At 49.1% G+C, this 17,750-nt stretch overlaps 1 protein-coding gene across 1 annotated transcript in view; it reads right to left on the bottom strand.

Annotated features, from left to right (window-relative positions):
- pde11a (phosphodiesterase 11a) overlaps window positions 1-17,750 on the bottom strand; it is a 544,209-nt gene that overhangs the window by 215,006 nt on the left and 311,453 nt on the right. Inside the window, exon 10 of the mRNA XM_085986089.1 lies at window positions 10,776-10,826. Coding sequence (XP_085842215.1) covers window positions 10,776-10,826 — 51 coding nt within the window. The remainder of the gene's footprint in view (window positions 1-10,775; window positions 10,827-17,750) is intronic.

Raw genomic sequence — 17,750 nt, 5'->3', positions numbered from 1 at the left:
GATGCGGTGCGGCAGGCTGGGGTACTGCAGGCCTCCTCCTTCTCTTAAGGAGGAGCTGCCTGCAGCCGTGAGATCGCCGCTGGATTCCCCCGGCAAATGAGCCCGGCACCACGGAGAAGTGCCGGGCTCGCGGGAGTCAGACACCAATGCCGCGGGGGGGTGGTGCAGGAGTCCGGGGAGGGAGGTGCGGCCAGGCGCCTGCCGGGAAAGCGGCCGCCCGCCCCTCCACCTTTATGCGCCGGCCTCTCAGAGCTGCAAGGCCCCGTTTTTCAAACGCTGTTTGCGGCCGCTACGGGCGAGGCGGCCGCAACTGAATTTGGCCGTCGGCACGGAATCGCGTTGGAACCGGGGCGCTGCGCACACCGATGACGTCATCGGTGCCGGCGCAGCGCTACCGGCTAACGCTGATTTTAGGGACCAACTGAATTTCGGGCACTAAAAAACTTCTGGCGCAAACCACTCTTTAGCCAATAAGTGGGCGCAAACGCGACTGAATTTCTAGGCCAATATTCGCAAGGAACGGATTGCCAGAACAGATATGTTCGGACAACGGACCACAGTTCGTGTCGGAAGAATTCCAAAAATTCTTAAAGAAGAATGGGGTGAAACATTATACCTCTGCCCCATATCATCCGGCGACAAACGGGTTGGCCAAGAGATTTGTCCAAACATTCAAAAAGGCAATAAAGGCCATGAACGATGATCAGATTCCGCTACAACACAAGGTGGACAATTTCCTAATGGCATATCGAAACGCCGCTCATGCAGTAACTAACCAAAGTCCTGCCATGATGTTTTATAACAGGAGGTTGCGGTCCAGGTTGGACTTGTTAAAACCAAATGTGTGGAGGGAAGTGGAAAACAAACAGTTCCGGCATATTAATAACAAGACCACTCGAAGTTTCGACGTAGGACAACCAGTGTTGGCAAGGGACTATGGAAACGAAAAATGGCAGTCCGGAACAATTCGGGCCAGACAAGGACCTCTGATGTACACAGTAGATATTGGTAACAATGTGATAAGGCGTCATGCGGATCAACTGGTAGAATCGAGAGCAAGGGTCGAACCCATGGTTGCGACAGAGACAACTGTGGAAGACGTTAATGAACCTGAAGCATCTACCTCGGCAGGGAATGTACCTGATGATGACGTCCAATACATAGGAAACCAACTAGAGGAGTCACCTGAGCAACAAGAATCAGAGACCACTGAAAGGCGTTATCCAACCCGAATCAGAAGGCCTCCTGAGAGACTGAACCTTTGAACTGTTTATACCTGAAGTTATATATGTATATATGTTATTATGTTATGTTAAATGGGGATATGACTGTTAAGCTAAAAAGGGAGGATTGTGGTGTATGTAACCTGTTCCACCTTAAGAGAACTTAAGCCTGTTCCACCTTAAGAGATGTACTACTTTCTCTGGCTGCTGTATACGTAATACCGGTGGTGACCACCGGTATATAAGTACTGTGTAGTGATATTGCTGTTAGTATAGCCCTGACCTCCAACTAGTAAAGACCTGTTGAAACGTTATTCTTGTAGTCTGTGTCAGTAATTAATCTTAAATACAATTAGAACACACAGACTTAACAACCCTCATAAGAGATTAGCGTGCAAAATTAAGGCACATGGGATTGGGGGCAAGGTATTGACTTGGATAGAGAACTGGTTGGCGGACAGAAAGCAAAGAGTTGGAAAAAACGGGTCATTTTCCAAGTGGCAGGCAGTGACTAGTGGGGTACTGCAAGGATCGGTCCTAGGACCCCAGCTGTTCACAATATATATTAATGATCTGGACGAGGGAATTGGATGTAATATCTCCAAATTTGCAGACGACACAAAGCTGGGTGGGAGGGTATGCTGCAAGGGGGATGTCATGAAACTCCAGTACGATTTGGACAGGTTAGGTGTGTTAGATCCGTGGTTCAGTGGATAAATAATTACACGGATGCTGTACATAAACAAATAACAGGTCTTTACTGGAGGAGGGTGATCTCTAGACTGGGGTACAGAGGCATGCGCACAGCTTATATACCGGTGTGGTCACTGCCGGTACTACAGTATACAGGAGCTGTAAAAAGTAGTTCTGACTTAAAGCACATACACTACAATTCCTCCCTTTTTAGATTAATAATACCCTTAATATTCAAATAACAATTACATTTTTACATGTACATTCAATAACAAAAGTCCATTTATAGATTCAGTCTTAGGGGCGGCTTCCTGACCCTTTCGGGATAGCGCCTTTCCGGAGGTTCTTGTTCTTGGTGCAGAGGCAATTCTGACCCCTTTTCATCAGGTAGTTCATCGGGTTCCACTGCTACTGGGTCTGAAGTAGATGCTACCGGTATGTCGGGTTCATCCCCAGGTACTCGAGACATGGGGTTGATGCCTTCCTGTGACGCTAAGATCTGATCAACGTGGCGTCTCACAATGTTCTCCCTGACATCCACTGTTTACATTAATGGCCCCTGCCTTGTACATATCGTTCTGGGTTGCCACTTCTCTGTTCGATAGTCACGGGTCAAGACTGGTTGCCCTACATTGAAGCTCCTTGTCGGCTTCTCGTTGATGTGCTGGAATTGTTTGTCCTCAACATTTCTTCGCACATTTGGTCTGAGCAAGTCCAGACGAGATCTCAACCTTCGATTAAAGAACATCATGGCCGGGGTCTGGTTGGTAACTGCATGTGTCACGTTTCGGTAGGCTAATAAGAAATTGTCCATCTTATGCTGTAGTGGAATTTCCTCGTCGCACATGGCCTTTATCGCCTTCTTAAAGGTTTGTACAAACCTCTCAGCCAATCCATTGGTGGCTGGATGATACGGGGCAGATGTGTAATGCCTTACCCCATTCCTTTTCATGAATTTTTGGAACTCGTCGGACACAAACTGTGGTCCATTATCAGAGCAGATCTGCTCTGGCAAACCGTTTCTGGCAAATATGGTCCGTAGGACTGCAATCGTTTTCTCTGTAGTGGTTGAAGACATCTTTATCACCTCAGGCCACTTTGAATGAGCATCCACTGCTATTAAGAACATTGAGTCCATGAATGGACCAGCGAAATCAATGTGCACCCGTTGCCATGGAGAGGAGGGCCACTCCCATGGGTGTAGAGGGGCATGTGGTGGTGCATTTTGGACCTTCTGGCATCCTAAGCAGCTCTTAGTTAGGTCTTTGATTTGTTGATCGATTCCCGGCCACCACACATAAGCCCTAGCAAGGCTTTTCATTTTCACTCCCCCCAGATGACCTTCATGTTGCTCCTTTAGCACTCTCTCCCTTAACTTGGGTGGAATCACCACTCTGGATCCACACATCACTGTCCCCTGGCATACTGACAGCTGTTCTCTTCTGGATGAGAATGCTGGCAACAGTGAGTCGCCATGTGTTGGCCATCCCCTCACCGTCAATTCATATACCCGTGACAGCGTTGGATCATTGCGGGTCTCCTTCTCTATATCCGCGTTTGTTACTGGCAATCGTTCAATTATCGACGAATAAAATATCTCGATAGGGTCCACTGCTGGTGCTTCCTCCACCATAGGCAGTGGCAGGCGCGATAGCCCATCAGCGTTCCCATGCTGTTTCGTGCCTTTATATTCTATTTCATATTGATTCGCCCCTAGAAACAGGGACCATCTTTGTAACCGCTGTGCAGTCATTACTGGCACGCCCTTCTTAGGATTAAAGATGGAGACAAGTGGTTGGTGGTCAGTCAGCAAGGTGAACTTCTGCCCATGCAGATAATGGTTGAATTTTTTTACTCCCCATACTAGGCTGAGGGCCACCCTGTCAATCTGGGCGTAGTTGCACTCGGCTGAGGTTAGTGACCGAGACGCAAAGGCTACTGGCCTCTCCAACCCGTCTGGGAATTTGTGCGACAGCACCGCTCCAATGCCGTAGGGTGATGCATCACATGCCAAACGAATTGGTAGTGCTGGGTTGAAATGGGCCAACACCACTTTTGATGTGATCAATTCTTTACACTTCTGGAAAGCTCGTCTACGTTCGTCATTCCACTTCCATGGTACCCCTGTTTGCAGTAGGGTGTTCAGCGGGTGTAATACCGTAGACAAATTTGGTAAGAACTTGTGGTAATAGTTTACCAGCCCAAGGAACGACCTCAGTTGTGACACATTTTCCGGTGCTGGAGCCTTGACTACTGCCTCAATCTTGTCAGGGGACTTATGTAACCCCTCTTCATCGATGACGTGGCCGCAATACGAGATCTGCTTCTGGAAAAACTCGCACTTGTGGCGATTAGCTCGTAGCCCATATTCCTTTAATCTGGTGAGCACCTTCTCCAAGTTAGCGAGGTGATCACCGTCATTTTCGCCCGTGACCAAGATGTCGTCCAAATAACACTGGGTCCCTGGAATCCCTTGCAGGACCTGATCCATCACCCTTTGCCAGATAGCCGGAGCCGAGGCTACTCCAAACACCAGCCGGTTGTATTGATAGAGACCTTTATGGGTGTTGATCGTAAGGTAATGTTTCGAAGCTTCTTCTACCTCCATTTGCAAGTACGCCTGGGCTAGATCAATTTTGGTGAAGCGTTTACCACCAGATAGTGAGGCGAAAATATCCTCAATTCGTGGAAGCGGATATTGCATCATGTGAAGGACTGGGTTCACTGTCACCTTAAAATCCCCACAGATGCGGACCTTCTTTGGTTCCCCAGGCGTATTACTCAACGACCTCGTCATTACAGGAACGATGGGTGTAGCCCACTCACTCCAGTCCACTTTGGACAGTACTCCTGACCGTTCCAACCCTTCCAGCTCTGCTTCAACCGCTGGTCTGGCCTTCAGAAACTTTGGGCTTGCATTATCCTCTATTTTAATTGTTGCTGTTATTCCTTTTAGTGTTCCTAGTCCCTCCTGGAACATTTCTTTTGCGTCAGTTAGCATTTTCGACAGTCGTCCAGGTGTGACGTCGTCATCCTTTTTGGCCTCCACCTTCAGTGCCTGTATGGAATGCCAATCTAAATGTATCTTCCGGATCCATTCACGTCCTAGCAGTGGTGGTCCTCCATTTGGCAATACATATATATCCATTTTAGGTATTTCCTGACCTTTATATGTCACTTTCACCCTTATTTTTCCTTTGGGGTAGACTTTTTGCCCCGTATACATCTTCAAGACAATCTCTGTAGCTTTCAAGGGTATGTGTGAAAATAGCCGCTTGCAGTCTCTTTGATTTATGACTGTTAGAGCGGACCCTGTGTCCAATTCCATTTCTACTTGGACTCCGTCTATCTTGAGTGTAACCCAGATAGTCTGGTGATCCTCCATTTCGGTTACATTATGTAGTTTCAGACAACCCAGCTCCTTGCTTCCAGAGTCTGTGTCACTTTTCTGTTCGTCTGAACCACTGTCCATCACCTGGTGTACCTTTTTGTACTTCTCCTGTGGAGATTTCTTACTGTTGGTTTTCTTCCCAGACCTGCAGACTTTTGCTATGTGTCCTGCTTTCCCACACTGTCTGCACACTTGGTCCTTGAACCAACAATCTTTCTGGTCATGTGTTGTTCTGCCGCAGCGATAGCACTTCCCTGTTCCATAGGTCATTTCGTTGGTGCCATATTCTTGCGGTCTCCGTTGTATCTCTGCAGCGCCCCTTGCGGCTGCTTCGTGTGATACTGCCATACTGAAAGCTTTGTCCAGCGTAAGGTCCTTTTCTGATAGAAGCCGTTTGTGGGTTCCTTCACTTTGTAGCCCACACACAAACTTGTCCCTTAACGTGTCTGCTAGTCCCGCTCCAAACTGGCAGTATTTCGATAGCTTGCGCAGTTCCGTTAGGTACTCAGCATTGCTTTCGTCTTTGTGTTGGTTCCTTTTATGGAACTTAAATCGTTCTGCTATCAGCAGCGGTGTGGGGTTTAAATGGTCCTGTAGGATTTCTACTATGCTTTCAAAATTCTTGTTTACCGGCTTCTCTGGGGTTATTAGATTTCGCAGTAACCCATAAGTTTTTGCACCCATGGAATTTAACAGAACCAGTGCTTTATTAGCATCTGGCACTTCATTCGCCCTGCAGTACACCTCAATACGTTCCACATATGTTGCCCAATCTTCGACTTCATTGTCGAATGTAGAGATACTGCCACTCTTCGGCATCCTTGGTTGTGCGTTAACTATCCCCAATGGCGCCTCCCGCGCTTCCCCTTCTTCTCCGCTGGCACAAAATGGCGTCTCCCTTGCTTTCCTTCCTTCCCGCGTCGCCCGTCTTCTCCGCTGCGGCTTCGCAAAATGGCGTCTCCCGCGCTCTTCCTTCTTCTCCGCGGCTCAATGGCGCCTCCCGCGCTCTCCCTGCTTCTCTGTGGCTCAATGGCGCCTCCCGCGCTCTCCCTGCTTCTCCGCGGCTCAATGGCATCTCCCCTTGCTTCGCCCCACGGACCCTGATCAGCCCGTGATCCCTGACTGTGCTCTGCGCGTTCTTCTCTTGATATTTGTCGATGTCGCTCAGTCTAGAACCCGGCTGTTTCTTACCCTCTCTCTCTCCGGTTTGCAGTATTTTTCCTCGACGCCGCTCGGTGATCAACCCCCGGCTGCGCCCTGCTCTCTTCACCCTCTTTCTTACCCCGTCGATGCTGCCCGGCTCTCTCTCTCTGCCGTCGGTCGGCTCCAGCCGCCGCTGCTCGGGAAGGGTCTGCTCTGGACCTGTCGTCGGTCTCTTACTGCTCGTTGTGGCTGGGAAACCAAGCCCGGCTCGCCACAGCCTCCTCAGCGAAGTTGGATCTCTGCCTGACTGCTGGGCGGTTGCTCGCGGTCGACGCCCGTGTTCCTGGACTCGACTATTTTTTTTTTATGTTGCAGGTAGATTCACATCAACACTCGTCGCCACTGTTAGATCCATGGTTCAGTGGATAAATAATTACACGGATGCTGTACATAAACAAATAACAGGTCTTTACTGGAGGAGGGTGATCTCTAGACTGGGGTACAGAGGCATGCGCACAGCTTATATACCGGTGTGGTCACTGCCGGTACTACAGTATACAGGAGCTGTAAAAAGTAGTTCTGACTTAAAGCACATACACTACAAGCTGATTGGGCAGAAACATGGCAAATGCACTATAATGTGGATAAATGTGAGGTTATCCACTTTGGTGGCAAAAACAGGAAGGCACATTATTATTTGAATGGCAATAGATTGGGAGAAGGGGAAGTGCAAAGAGACCTGGGTGTTCTTGTGCACCAGTCGCTGAAGGTAAGCATGCAGGTGCAGCAGGCGGTTAAGAAGGCAAATGGTATGTTGGCCTTCGTAGCAAGAGGGTTCGAGTACAGGAACAAGGATGTCTTGCTGCAGTTGTACAGGGCCTTGGTGAGACCACACCTTGAGTATTGTGTGCAGTATTGGTCGCCTTATCTGAGGAAGGACGTTCCTGCCATGGAAGGAGTGCAGCGAAGATTCACCAGGCTGATACCTGGGATGGCAGGAATGACGTATGAGGAGAGATTGTGTCGATTGGGCTTATACTCACTGGAGTTTAGAAGATTGAGAGGGGATCTCATCGAAACCTATAAAATTCTGTCAGGCCTAGACAGACTAGATGCTGGAAGGATGTTCCCGATGGTCGGGGAGTCCAGAGCCAGACGTCATAGTCTAAGGATAAGGGGTAGGACATTTAGGACTGAAATGAGGAGGAATTTCTTCACCCAGAGAGTGGTGAACCTGTGGAATTCTCTGCCACAGAGGGCGGTGGAGGCCAGTTCATTAAATATATTCAAGAAAGAGTTGGATATATTTCTTAAGGCTAAAGGGATCAAGGGATATGGGGAGAAGGCAGGGACAGGGTACTGAATTTGAATGATCAGCCATGATCTCATTGAATGGCGGAGCAGGCTCGAGGGGCCGAATGGCCTACTCCTGCTCCTATCTTCTATGTTTCTATGTTCCTATGGCCCTGTTCTCAGTATGGATGGGCAGACACCAGAGCTTCCTACAGGCTTGGGCAGGTGGGTGCTGGAGATGTGCATCAAGTAGAGCTTGTGCCTGCGTGACCCACGTTAATAAGGCGCCATCCCGCTGAAGCTGCAAACTCCACTGAAACACACCATTGGGTGCAATCCTGGCATCACTGTTGGGATCAGCACCTGAGGAATTTCGAGGCTTATTTCTTTTTTATATAATGCTTGCAGGATAACAGTCCAATATGGCGGGTGGTGTATGCGCTCATTCCGCCACCCAGCACATTGGTCAGAGCTGCTCAGTAGGCATCCAGGATCGTTGAGCCCATTGCATATGTAAAGTAGCTTGCTAGTCTGGCTGAAGAACGGTGCCCAAATCTGTTACAGCTTCCATGGGATATTGCTCCTGCATGTAGGTGTCGTGTATATTCTGCTGTGAGTGTCTCCCCTGGATGACAACATAGGGCAGATTATAAATAAGCATAGTAGGTGCCAACATGGCTGGCTGGCTGGCTTGCCTCTTAACCTCCTCTTCTGCCAAAGCCTGAAAACATGGAAAAAAATACCATGTGGCTTCAAATATCCCAAGGGAAAGACCTGAGGTTGTATATGGTGTGCAACTTTCAGAAGCTGATTCCACAAATGCAAGACACTTTGTGCCTCCGCAGCAAAAGTAAAAAGATCACCAGCAACTACCCAGCTCTGCCGCAAGAAAAACAATGTAGAAAATGGCAGGAAAATATTCTAAAGACACCAGCTTCAGAAATTGTTGAGCACTGGCCTCCCTTGAAGCACCTATTTTCGGTTGCTCCAGGCACATTTCCTGAAATAACTTAAAGATTGAGGACTCAATATCGAGTTCAACAATTTCAGATCATAACCTCGGCCCCTATTACACATTTTTTCTTGTAATTTTTCCACTCCTTTCCCCCCCCCACCTTTCCTTTTGTTTCTCCCTCACACCTGGCAGCTATCTCTTGCCCTGCCAGTACACTTTACACCTAATCTCAGCCTATTACCATCTCGTCTAGCTCTTTTGTTTCTTTCACTTCTTTTGTCCGATCGCAGCCCTGCCTTCGATCTATTTTCTTTTCTTTCCAGTTTTGAAGAAGGGTTCGACCCGAAACGTCAACTCAAATTTCTCTCCACGGATGTTGCCTGACCTGCTGAGTTTTTCCAGCATTTTCTGTTGTTATTTCGGATTTCCAACATCTGCAGTATTTTGCTATCGTACTTATGCACAGTGGATGCACAGGCTCCAAGCACTCAAACTGCTTCCAGGTTACACTGATGTGTGCATTAGGTGCAGAGTAAGTCTCTGGCATTGGGTGGCTAAAGCACAGCAATGCTATAAGCATCACAGATTTTATTATAAGTCCCACAGGTTAACAATGCATGATGCAGCGTAAACTTGTAAATGCGTGGGTAAGAGCTGCTGAAGTTATACTGTTTCAACACAATGCTAGACTGATGCACAGAACCTCAGATGTAAAGCAGACACTCCCAGCTAAATTGAACTACCTTGTCTTGTCTGAGGCATAATTGCGAATAAAATAACTATGATTGCTCACAAGAAAGCACTCACTACTCACTCCTATTCCAGTTTCCTAATGAAGAGGCCTGATCAATATTCAAAGACTTGAATTAGTGTGAAATACACTATCAGTATGAATATAATCTTAAACCTAAACTATTAGCAATAAGGCATTTTAGTAATACGCAAAGGACAACATTGAACAAAACAATGAGCTTGCTTTTAACACATTACGCTTTTGATATCAAGCTTTTAGGTGAACTTGCAAGATGAAAGGAAAAATATTCACAACAATATAAATTATTAATTCCGGTCATCAAATATTAATCTAGCTCGCATTTCTCAGGTTTGCATATTTAGGTAATCTCTTTGAAATTAACAAGTAATTTACTCACAGGTCACACATCAATAGAATCATTTTACATTCCGTCAATAGACAAATGTAAATGGAGGAATTCCAAAGAGATATACTCATCCAGTTAGATTATCAGGAGCTATTCCACGTCTATCTAATTGCTGAATACACTCGCACAGCAATAGTGAGATTCGCGTTAGATGCCAATAAATGTGCTGTCCTTAATATTTTTCAGCTTGAGGTGAGCTGGAGCTCTTCAAAAATGATACCCAGAGGAAGTGTTCCATTCAGAAACAGGAACTGTCCACTTCTGCTAGGATCATATCCTGACAATGGACCTTTTGTTTTCTGGCTGCCACTGGTCCTCACTTGTAGGTTGGTTTTTTTGGTGGTTGAAAAAAAAAATCCAATAATGGATTGTTGGAACTTTTGCTATGAAAAAGAAGACTGTTCACTTATCTGCCAGCAATTCTAATTCATGGTGACACCGTATGCTCATTCCTAGCCTATGATTTGCTACATCTCTGATTATCTGTTGCTGATGTAAATCATATATGGGTGGCTGACATATAAAAATTGTCACAAGACCCTTAAAACCAAAGCCCTATTTTACTACTGAAATACTAATGGTACAGTTAGTCCTTTTGTATGCACCTGACTGCATAATTTATACAACAGGAGTCCAATCATTTTGGAAATGGCCAGAAATACTTAAGACTTTTGTTTGAAATGCCATTCATGTGGTGTATTATTACTACAATTTTATATTGTTTAAAAAACCACCACGTTCACCACAGGTGCAATCCTCCCTCATTATAGCTTGGTCCCTGGGAGCCAAACATTTCATGAATTATTCTCTCATGACTGCTTCATAGCTGTGTAATACATAATCTGAAGAAATGGAAGTTTAATAAGCAAGATGGTGTAGGATATATTTTTAGCTTTATTTGCGTTGGTGCATCCTACCTTAAATTTGTCCACTTCAGTCTTTAGACATGTAGCATGATATGAAAGGACCTGTAATAGAATTTAACAAAATTAGATGTTGCATTAAAATCAGTTCCAAAATCTTCTACAAAAAAGTAATATGAAGTACAGATTGCTATAAAAATGTCCCTTGAGGAGGATGTTGCAATTGAACAACAATAGGCATTTAACGTCACTGATGCAAAAGCACAATTAATTCTTTGGGGGGGAATTTTAACACCAAAAATCAGGTGGGTTGGGGTCGGGTGGGAGGTTAAAGTGTTAAAAATCTGAATTCCGACCAGAACCTACCTCCAACCCGCCCACTTCCGGTTTTAACAGAGGCGGGACAGGGGGCGGGCAGCCAACTCGCTTCCAGGAGGTGGGTTCTCATTAAACTATTGATGTCGGGTTTCCCGAGACTTGCGAAACCCGACCAGCAAGTCTCGGGAAACCCGACAGCTAATGGAAGGTGAGGACTGCTGGGTCCAGGAGGTAAGTGTCTTTCCACTTACCTCCTACATCCAGCGTTCTTGCCTAACCCACCCCCGTGATCGGAGAGCCCCCTCACGAGACCTTCCTGGCATCCCTCCTTCCCCCTGTTCTCCAGGCCGGCAATGTTCTCTGCCTCCCCTTGTCCCAATCATCCCCCGGCCCCTAGTGTTATCTCCCTCCCCCCACCTGATCAACCCCCAGCCCCCAATATTCTCTCCCTCCCCCCCCCCCCACCAATCACTCTCCAGCCCCCACCCAATCCCTCCCTCTTCTCTGCGGCTTAATGCTGCAGGTCTAAATGCCTGCAGCGAGCCATCCTCTCGATCTGGCTGGCTGCGGGTGGGAAACAGAGGTTTCAAATACAAATCGGCCCTGCCTTTAAATTTGGCTGGGCCTGCAGGAAACTCACTCTCCTGGGTTTCCCGACTGCTTCCGAGCCCCCCTGCTTCCAACCCACCTCCCGATTAAAATTTCGGTCTTCATGTCATAGTTTATGTGCGGGTTAGGTTGATTGGCTATGATAAATTGACCCTTAGTGTTAGGGGGATTAAATACGTGGGGTTACGGGGATAGGGTGGGATATGTGTTGGTGTAGGGGTTACGGGGATCGGGTGGGATATGTGTCGGTGCAGGCTCGATGGGCCGAAATGGCCTCTATCTGCACTGTGGGGTTTCTGTGGTTTATGTTAGACTGTTATAGTTTATGTTAGACTGTTAACAGTGAAAGACTATTAAGATATTGTGGCAAAGCCACTAATAGACGCTCACAGGGACTTGTATAATTGCCTTTAATCATGTTTATTACCTTTCAATGTTGGCTCTGGTTAAACAGAGCTAGATTGACAAAATCGCGATCTGACGCGATGACGTCATCACGTGGGTCATGTGACATCCCCAACGGCGGGAAACATGATGACATCATGACATCAGAGGTAGAGGGCGTGGCCAGCCAGTCCTCGTGTGGAGTGATAGAGAAAAGGCCTGTTTAGAGCTTCTCCTGCATTTTCTTGTTTTGTAAAGTTTTAATACATTAAACTCAGTTTGTTAACTTCCAGTGAGTTTATAGATTCTTTGCTAGGAGTGCAGAGACTCCTACATTGGTGACCCCGAATCCTCGCGATCGTTTTACGTGGTGAATGCAGAGAATGGGCCAGTAATGGAGGCCAATGCAGTGGCCTTGAAGCTCCCCCAATTCTGGGAACAACAGGCGGCCTCTTGGTTTGTGCAAGCCGAGGTGCAATTTGAGCTCTGCAACATCGTACAGGACCAGACCAGATATCTCCACGTGGTCTCCGCCCTCGAGAGCTCGACAGCGTCGAGAATCATCAGCCTTCTGGAGAGTCCCCCGAATGCTGACAAGTATGTCGCCATCAAGACACGATTGCTGCAGGTATTTGGTCTTACCAAAGCGGAGCGCCTCGCCGTTTACTGACGCTACCAGGGTTAGGTGACTCCAAACCCTCGGAGCTTATGAGCCATATGTTGACTCTCCTGGGGTCCGAGCCCCAGTGCTTTCTGTTTCGCGAGCTGTTCCTTACTCAACTCCCCGAGCAAGTCCAGGCGGCCCTCGCCCGAGCAGAAACCGCAGACTGCGTTGCGCTCGCTGAAGAGGCGGATAAGATTTACGCGGTCCGGCAACAGTACTGCGCCCTCGCGCAATGCCCCGCCACGAGGAGCCCGGCCCCGGCTCCGACCACGGCGCCTCCGATGACCGGTTACTGCTACTACCATGCTCGCTTCGGATCGAAGGCCCGCTGCTGCCGCCCACCGTGCAGTTTCGTTACCAGACCGTCGAATAGACCGCCACGAGTCAAGCACACCGGTCCCGGTACTTCCCCCGCGGCCACGATGGTGATCGGCGCTTCCGGGAATCTCACCTACTTAACCGACTCCATCTCGGGCCGTCGTTTTCTATGCGACACGGGGGCGCAATGCAGCATATACTTCCCGCCTCAGTCATCGACCTTCGCTCCGGCGGACGGGGTCCCCCTATGCAAGCGGCCAACGGGGGTTCGATCCGCACTTGCGGAATGCGGCTCGTCCAAGTATGTTTCGGTGGACAGTTTTTCACCTGGAATTTCGTCACCGCTCAAATCTCGCAGGCCCTGTTGGGTGCTGATTTTTTGGGCGCCAACGGCCTGCTGGTGGACGTGAAAAAGCGACGCCTTGTTCGCGCCGCCACGCTCGACGATATTTCAGGGGCGTGCAGCACGTCTGCGTCACACACGATTTCGTGTGCGCAGCCACAGCCCGACGATTTCGCCCGTCTCCTCGAGGAGTTCCCCGAGCTGACGAAGCCCACCTTTTCGGCTCCGACCGTCAAGCATAGGGTGGAGCATCATATTTCGACTACCGGCTCTCCCGTTTACGCCAGGGTGCGACGTTTAGAGCCCAGCAAGCTAGCGGCAGCGAAGGCGGAGTTCGCCGTGATGGAGAAAATGGGGATCATCCGTTGGTCCAGTAGCCCCTGGTCCTCCCCGCTCCACATCGTCCCCAAGCCCGGCGGGGGATGGCGGCCCTGTGGTGATTATCGCCGCCTCAATGAGATAACGACGCCCGACCGCTACCCCATTCCCCATATACAGGACTTCTCAGCCCATTTGGCGGGGACGTCCATCTTCTCGAAAATCGACCTCGTCCGTGGTTACCACCAGGTGCCAGTGCACCCTCAAGATGTCGAAAAGACAGCGGTAATTACCCCCTTTGGACTTTTTGAATTCCTGCGAATGCCCTTTGGGCTTAAGAACGTGGCGCAGGCGTTTCAGCGCCACATGGATTCAGTCCTGCGGGACCTTGACTTTTTATTTGTTTATTTGGATGATATTCTGGTTGCCAGCACCTCCAAGCAGGAACACCTCGAGCACCTTCGGGTCCTTTTCCGACAGCTTCAGCAGCACGGCCTCATCGTTAGCCCTGACAAATGCCGTTTCGGCCTAGCGCAACTCGATTTCCTGGGCCACCGCATAACCCCCACTGGGGCAATGCCACTTCGAGTCAAGGTGGAGGCAATCGCGGCGTTCCCGAAACCGAAATCCGTGAAAGCCTTACAGGAGTTCCTGGGGATAGTGAACTTCTATCATCGTTTCATCCCCAGGGCAGCACAGCTCATGCGTCCGCTCTACGAGGCCCTCAGAGGCACGACGGGAAAGGAGCCAGTGGTATGGTCGCAAGACATGGATCGTGCCTTCGAGGAGACGAAAGCTGCGCTTGCCAATGCGACCATGTTAGCACACCCCCTGCCGGGAGCCACCATCGCCCTCATGACGGACGCGTCAGACTACGTGGTGGGGGCCGTCCAGGAGCAGTGGGTTGACGGCGCGTGGCAACCTCTGGCCTTTTTTAGCCGCCAGCTATAACGGCATGAGCGCCGGTACAGTACTTTCGATCGCGAGCTGTTGGCTTTGTTTTTGGCCATCCGCCATTTTCGTTTCCTCCTTGAAGGACGACGCTTCATCGCGTTTGTTGACCACAAGCCATTGATGTTCGCAATGGCCAAGTCTGCGGAACCATGGTCGGCTCGGCAGCAACGGCAGCTGACGTACATATCGGAGTTCACCACCGACATCCGGCATGTGGCCAGTAAGGACAACGTCGTCGCCGATTGCCTCTCCCGTGCCACCGTCCAGGCCGTCCAATTGGGCATTGACTACACACAGATGGCGGTTGACTAAGTGGCCCACCCGGAGACCCAGGGTTTTCGTTCGGTTCCAACCAGCCTCCAGCCAAGGGATGTGTCGTTCCATTCCGCAGGTACTACTCTGGTCTGCGATGTTTCGCTGGGTGCACCCCGTCCGATCGTTCCGTCTAAATGGCGCAGAGCGGTTTTCGACACCATACACGGCCTATCACATCCTGGAGTGTGGGCATCGCAAAAGCTGCTGGTCTCCAAATTCGTATGGAGGGGAATATGCAAACACGTCAGAGACTGGGCGAACACTTGTGTTGTTTGCCAACGGGCCAAGGTGCAGCGGCATGTCAGGGCCCCGCTCGCCACCTTCGAGGTTCCGGAGCGGCGATTTGATCACATTCACATCGACTTAGTGGGCCCGCTTCCACCTTCCCGGGGCTTTACGTACCTTTTGACGATGGTGGATCGCACCACGAGGTGGCCGGAGGTGGTCCCCAAGATGTCCACCACCTCTGTGGATGTTGCTCGAGCTTTCGTTTCATCATGGGTAGCCCGTTTTGGTGTCCCTGCGGATATCTCGTCAGATCGGGGGCCGCAATTTTCGTCCGAACTGTGGAATGAGGTGATTTCCGTGTTGGGCGTTAAACTCCACTACACTACGGCCTATCACCCGCAAGCGAACGGCTTGTGCGAGCGGTTCCCCCGTTCCTTGAAGGCGTCGCTCAGGACCAGCCTGCTGGATGCATCCTGGGTCGACAAACTGCCGTGGGTGATGTTAGGACTCCGCACGGCGCCGAAGGAAGATCTCCAGTCGTCGTCGGCGGAGATGGTTTACGGGCAACCGCTTCGAGTCCCGGGTGAATTCCTACCATCCCCTACACGACCATGGTCCGCGGCCAGGCAAAGAGAGACCCACCGGGATGCGGCCCGCTGTTTCCGCCCAGTTCCGACCTCACAGCACGGTTTGCCTTCGTCCAATGTCCCGGGGGAGTTGTCGAAAGCCAAGTTCGTGTTTGTGCGCCAAGACGGCCATTGTACCCCGCTCACACCTCCTTATGCCGGGCCCTTCAAGGTTTTGCAGACAGGGGACAAGAGTTTCGTGATTGACGTCGGGGGCAATCCGGATCACATCTCTGTCAATCGCCTCAAGCCTGCGCACCTGGACCTCGAATGACCGATCGAGCTGGCGCAGCCTCCGCGCCGCAGCTGGCCGCCAGCCGCCGCCACACCTGATGGCGCCATGTTACCTGCCAGCTCGCCGCCTGCTCAGCGTTTTCCCCTCCAGGAATTTAGGAGTCGATCCAACAGACTTGTCCGACCTCTTCAGCGATTGACTCTTTTCATTAAAGACAATTCTGGGGCGGCGTATGTGGCAAAGCCACTAACAGATGCTCACAGGGACTTGTATAATTGCCTTTAATCATGTTTATTACCTTTCAATGTTGGCTCTGGTTATACAGAGCTAGATCGACAAAATCGCGATCTGACGCGATGACGTCATCACGTGGGTCATGTGACGTCCCCAACGGCGGGAAACATGATGACATCATGACGTCAGAGGTAGAGGGCGTGGCCAGCCAATCCTCGTGTGGAGTGATAGAGAAAAGACCTGTTTAGAACTTCTCCTGCATTTTCTTGTTTTGTAAAGTTTTAATACATTAAACATGTTAATGGGGTTTCTAGCCTATATGCTTCCATTCTATACTACAATTGCCATTAGAAATGTACAACAGAAATGTACAACAGAAACTGTACAACATTTTGAAAGCTACAAATGATCATCAGCAATCATGTTATGAGGAAACCGCTTTAGAATTTCATTAAGGGAAATATATTGAAGAAGTCATTACATACATGTTTACTTGTAGTGGCCTTACTGATCCATTTAAAATAAATCAGTTTATTTCTATGTTCCCAGATTAAAAGAATATCAAAATAAATCAGAAGATTTTGGGAATCCATGAAAAGCAGAAAAGCCTCTCAGTCCAAAAATGGAATTGCCCACATGGTGTTTGATGCCAGCACCCAAACTAAAAGTGCCATGGAAATGATTAGAAGGAAACATGTGCAACCCCATTGAGAGCAGCAGAGGCAGAGCGGACCTGATCGGGGACCGGAGCGGATGCAGAATATATTCGGTGAAATCAAAAAATCAAGGAGTGACATCGCAGGACAGCAGGTAGGTGATTGGTTGGTGGGTATAATGGCTTTTTTTGCTCGCCAAGTTAGGGTCATGGGTTAAATTAAGAGCTGGGAAAATAATAACTGCTATTACTTTATTAAATTATTAATTTAAACTAGACTAACTAATTAAAACTAAAAATAATCAATTGAATAAAAATGTAAACTAATTAAATAAATAAAGAAGGTTAGATAGACATGGCAGGGCAGGTGGTGTGTCGTAACTGCAGCATGTGGGAGTTTGTGGAGACCAGTGAGATCCTGAGCAGCCACATCTGCGGTAAGTGTCTGCAACTCGAGGAAATTCGGCTCAGAGTTGTTGAGCTGAAGTCCAAGCTGCAGACATTGCAATGCATCAGGGAGAGGGAGAGTTACCTGGAAACTCTGTTCCAGGAGGCAATCACACCCCTTTGATTAAGTAGTTCTTTAGAGTTAGTCAGTGGTCAGGGACTGGAGGGTGTGATTGTGAGTCAGGAAGGTATGGGGACCCAGGATGTAGTGATGTAGGAGGCTCAGCCCTTGACCTTGTCCAACAGGTACAAGGTATTTGCTGCCTGTATGGATGAGAGCAAGAACTGCAGAGAGGATGAGCAAACTGACCACAGCACTGTGTTACAGGGGTCCATTCAAGTGGGGGGTGAGTAAAAAGGAATGTTGTAGTGGTAGGGGAC

The sequence above is a fragment of the Somniosus microcephalus genome, chromosome 4 (assembly GCF_052327205.1).
Source record: "Somniosus microcephalus isolate GS21.2 chromosome 4, FLI_Smic_1.0, whole genome shotgun sequence".
Taxonomy (NCBI): domain Eukaryota; kingdom Metazoa; phylum Chordata; class Chondrichthyes; order Squaliformes; family Somniosidae; genus Somniosus; species Somniosus microcephalus.
Note: the sequence above shows the minus strand (reverse complement) of the source record. Positions and strands in the feature narration are given on the sequence as shown.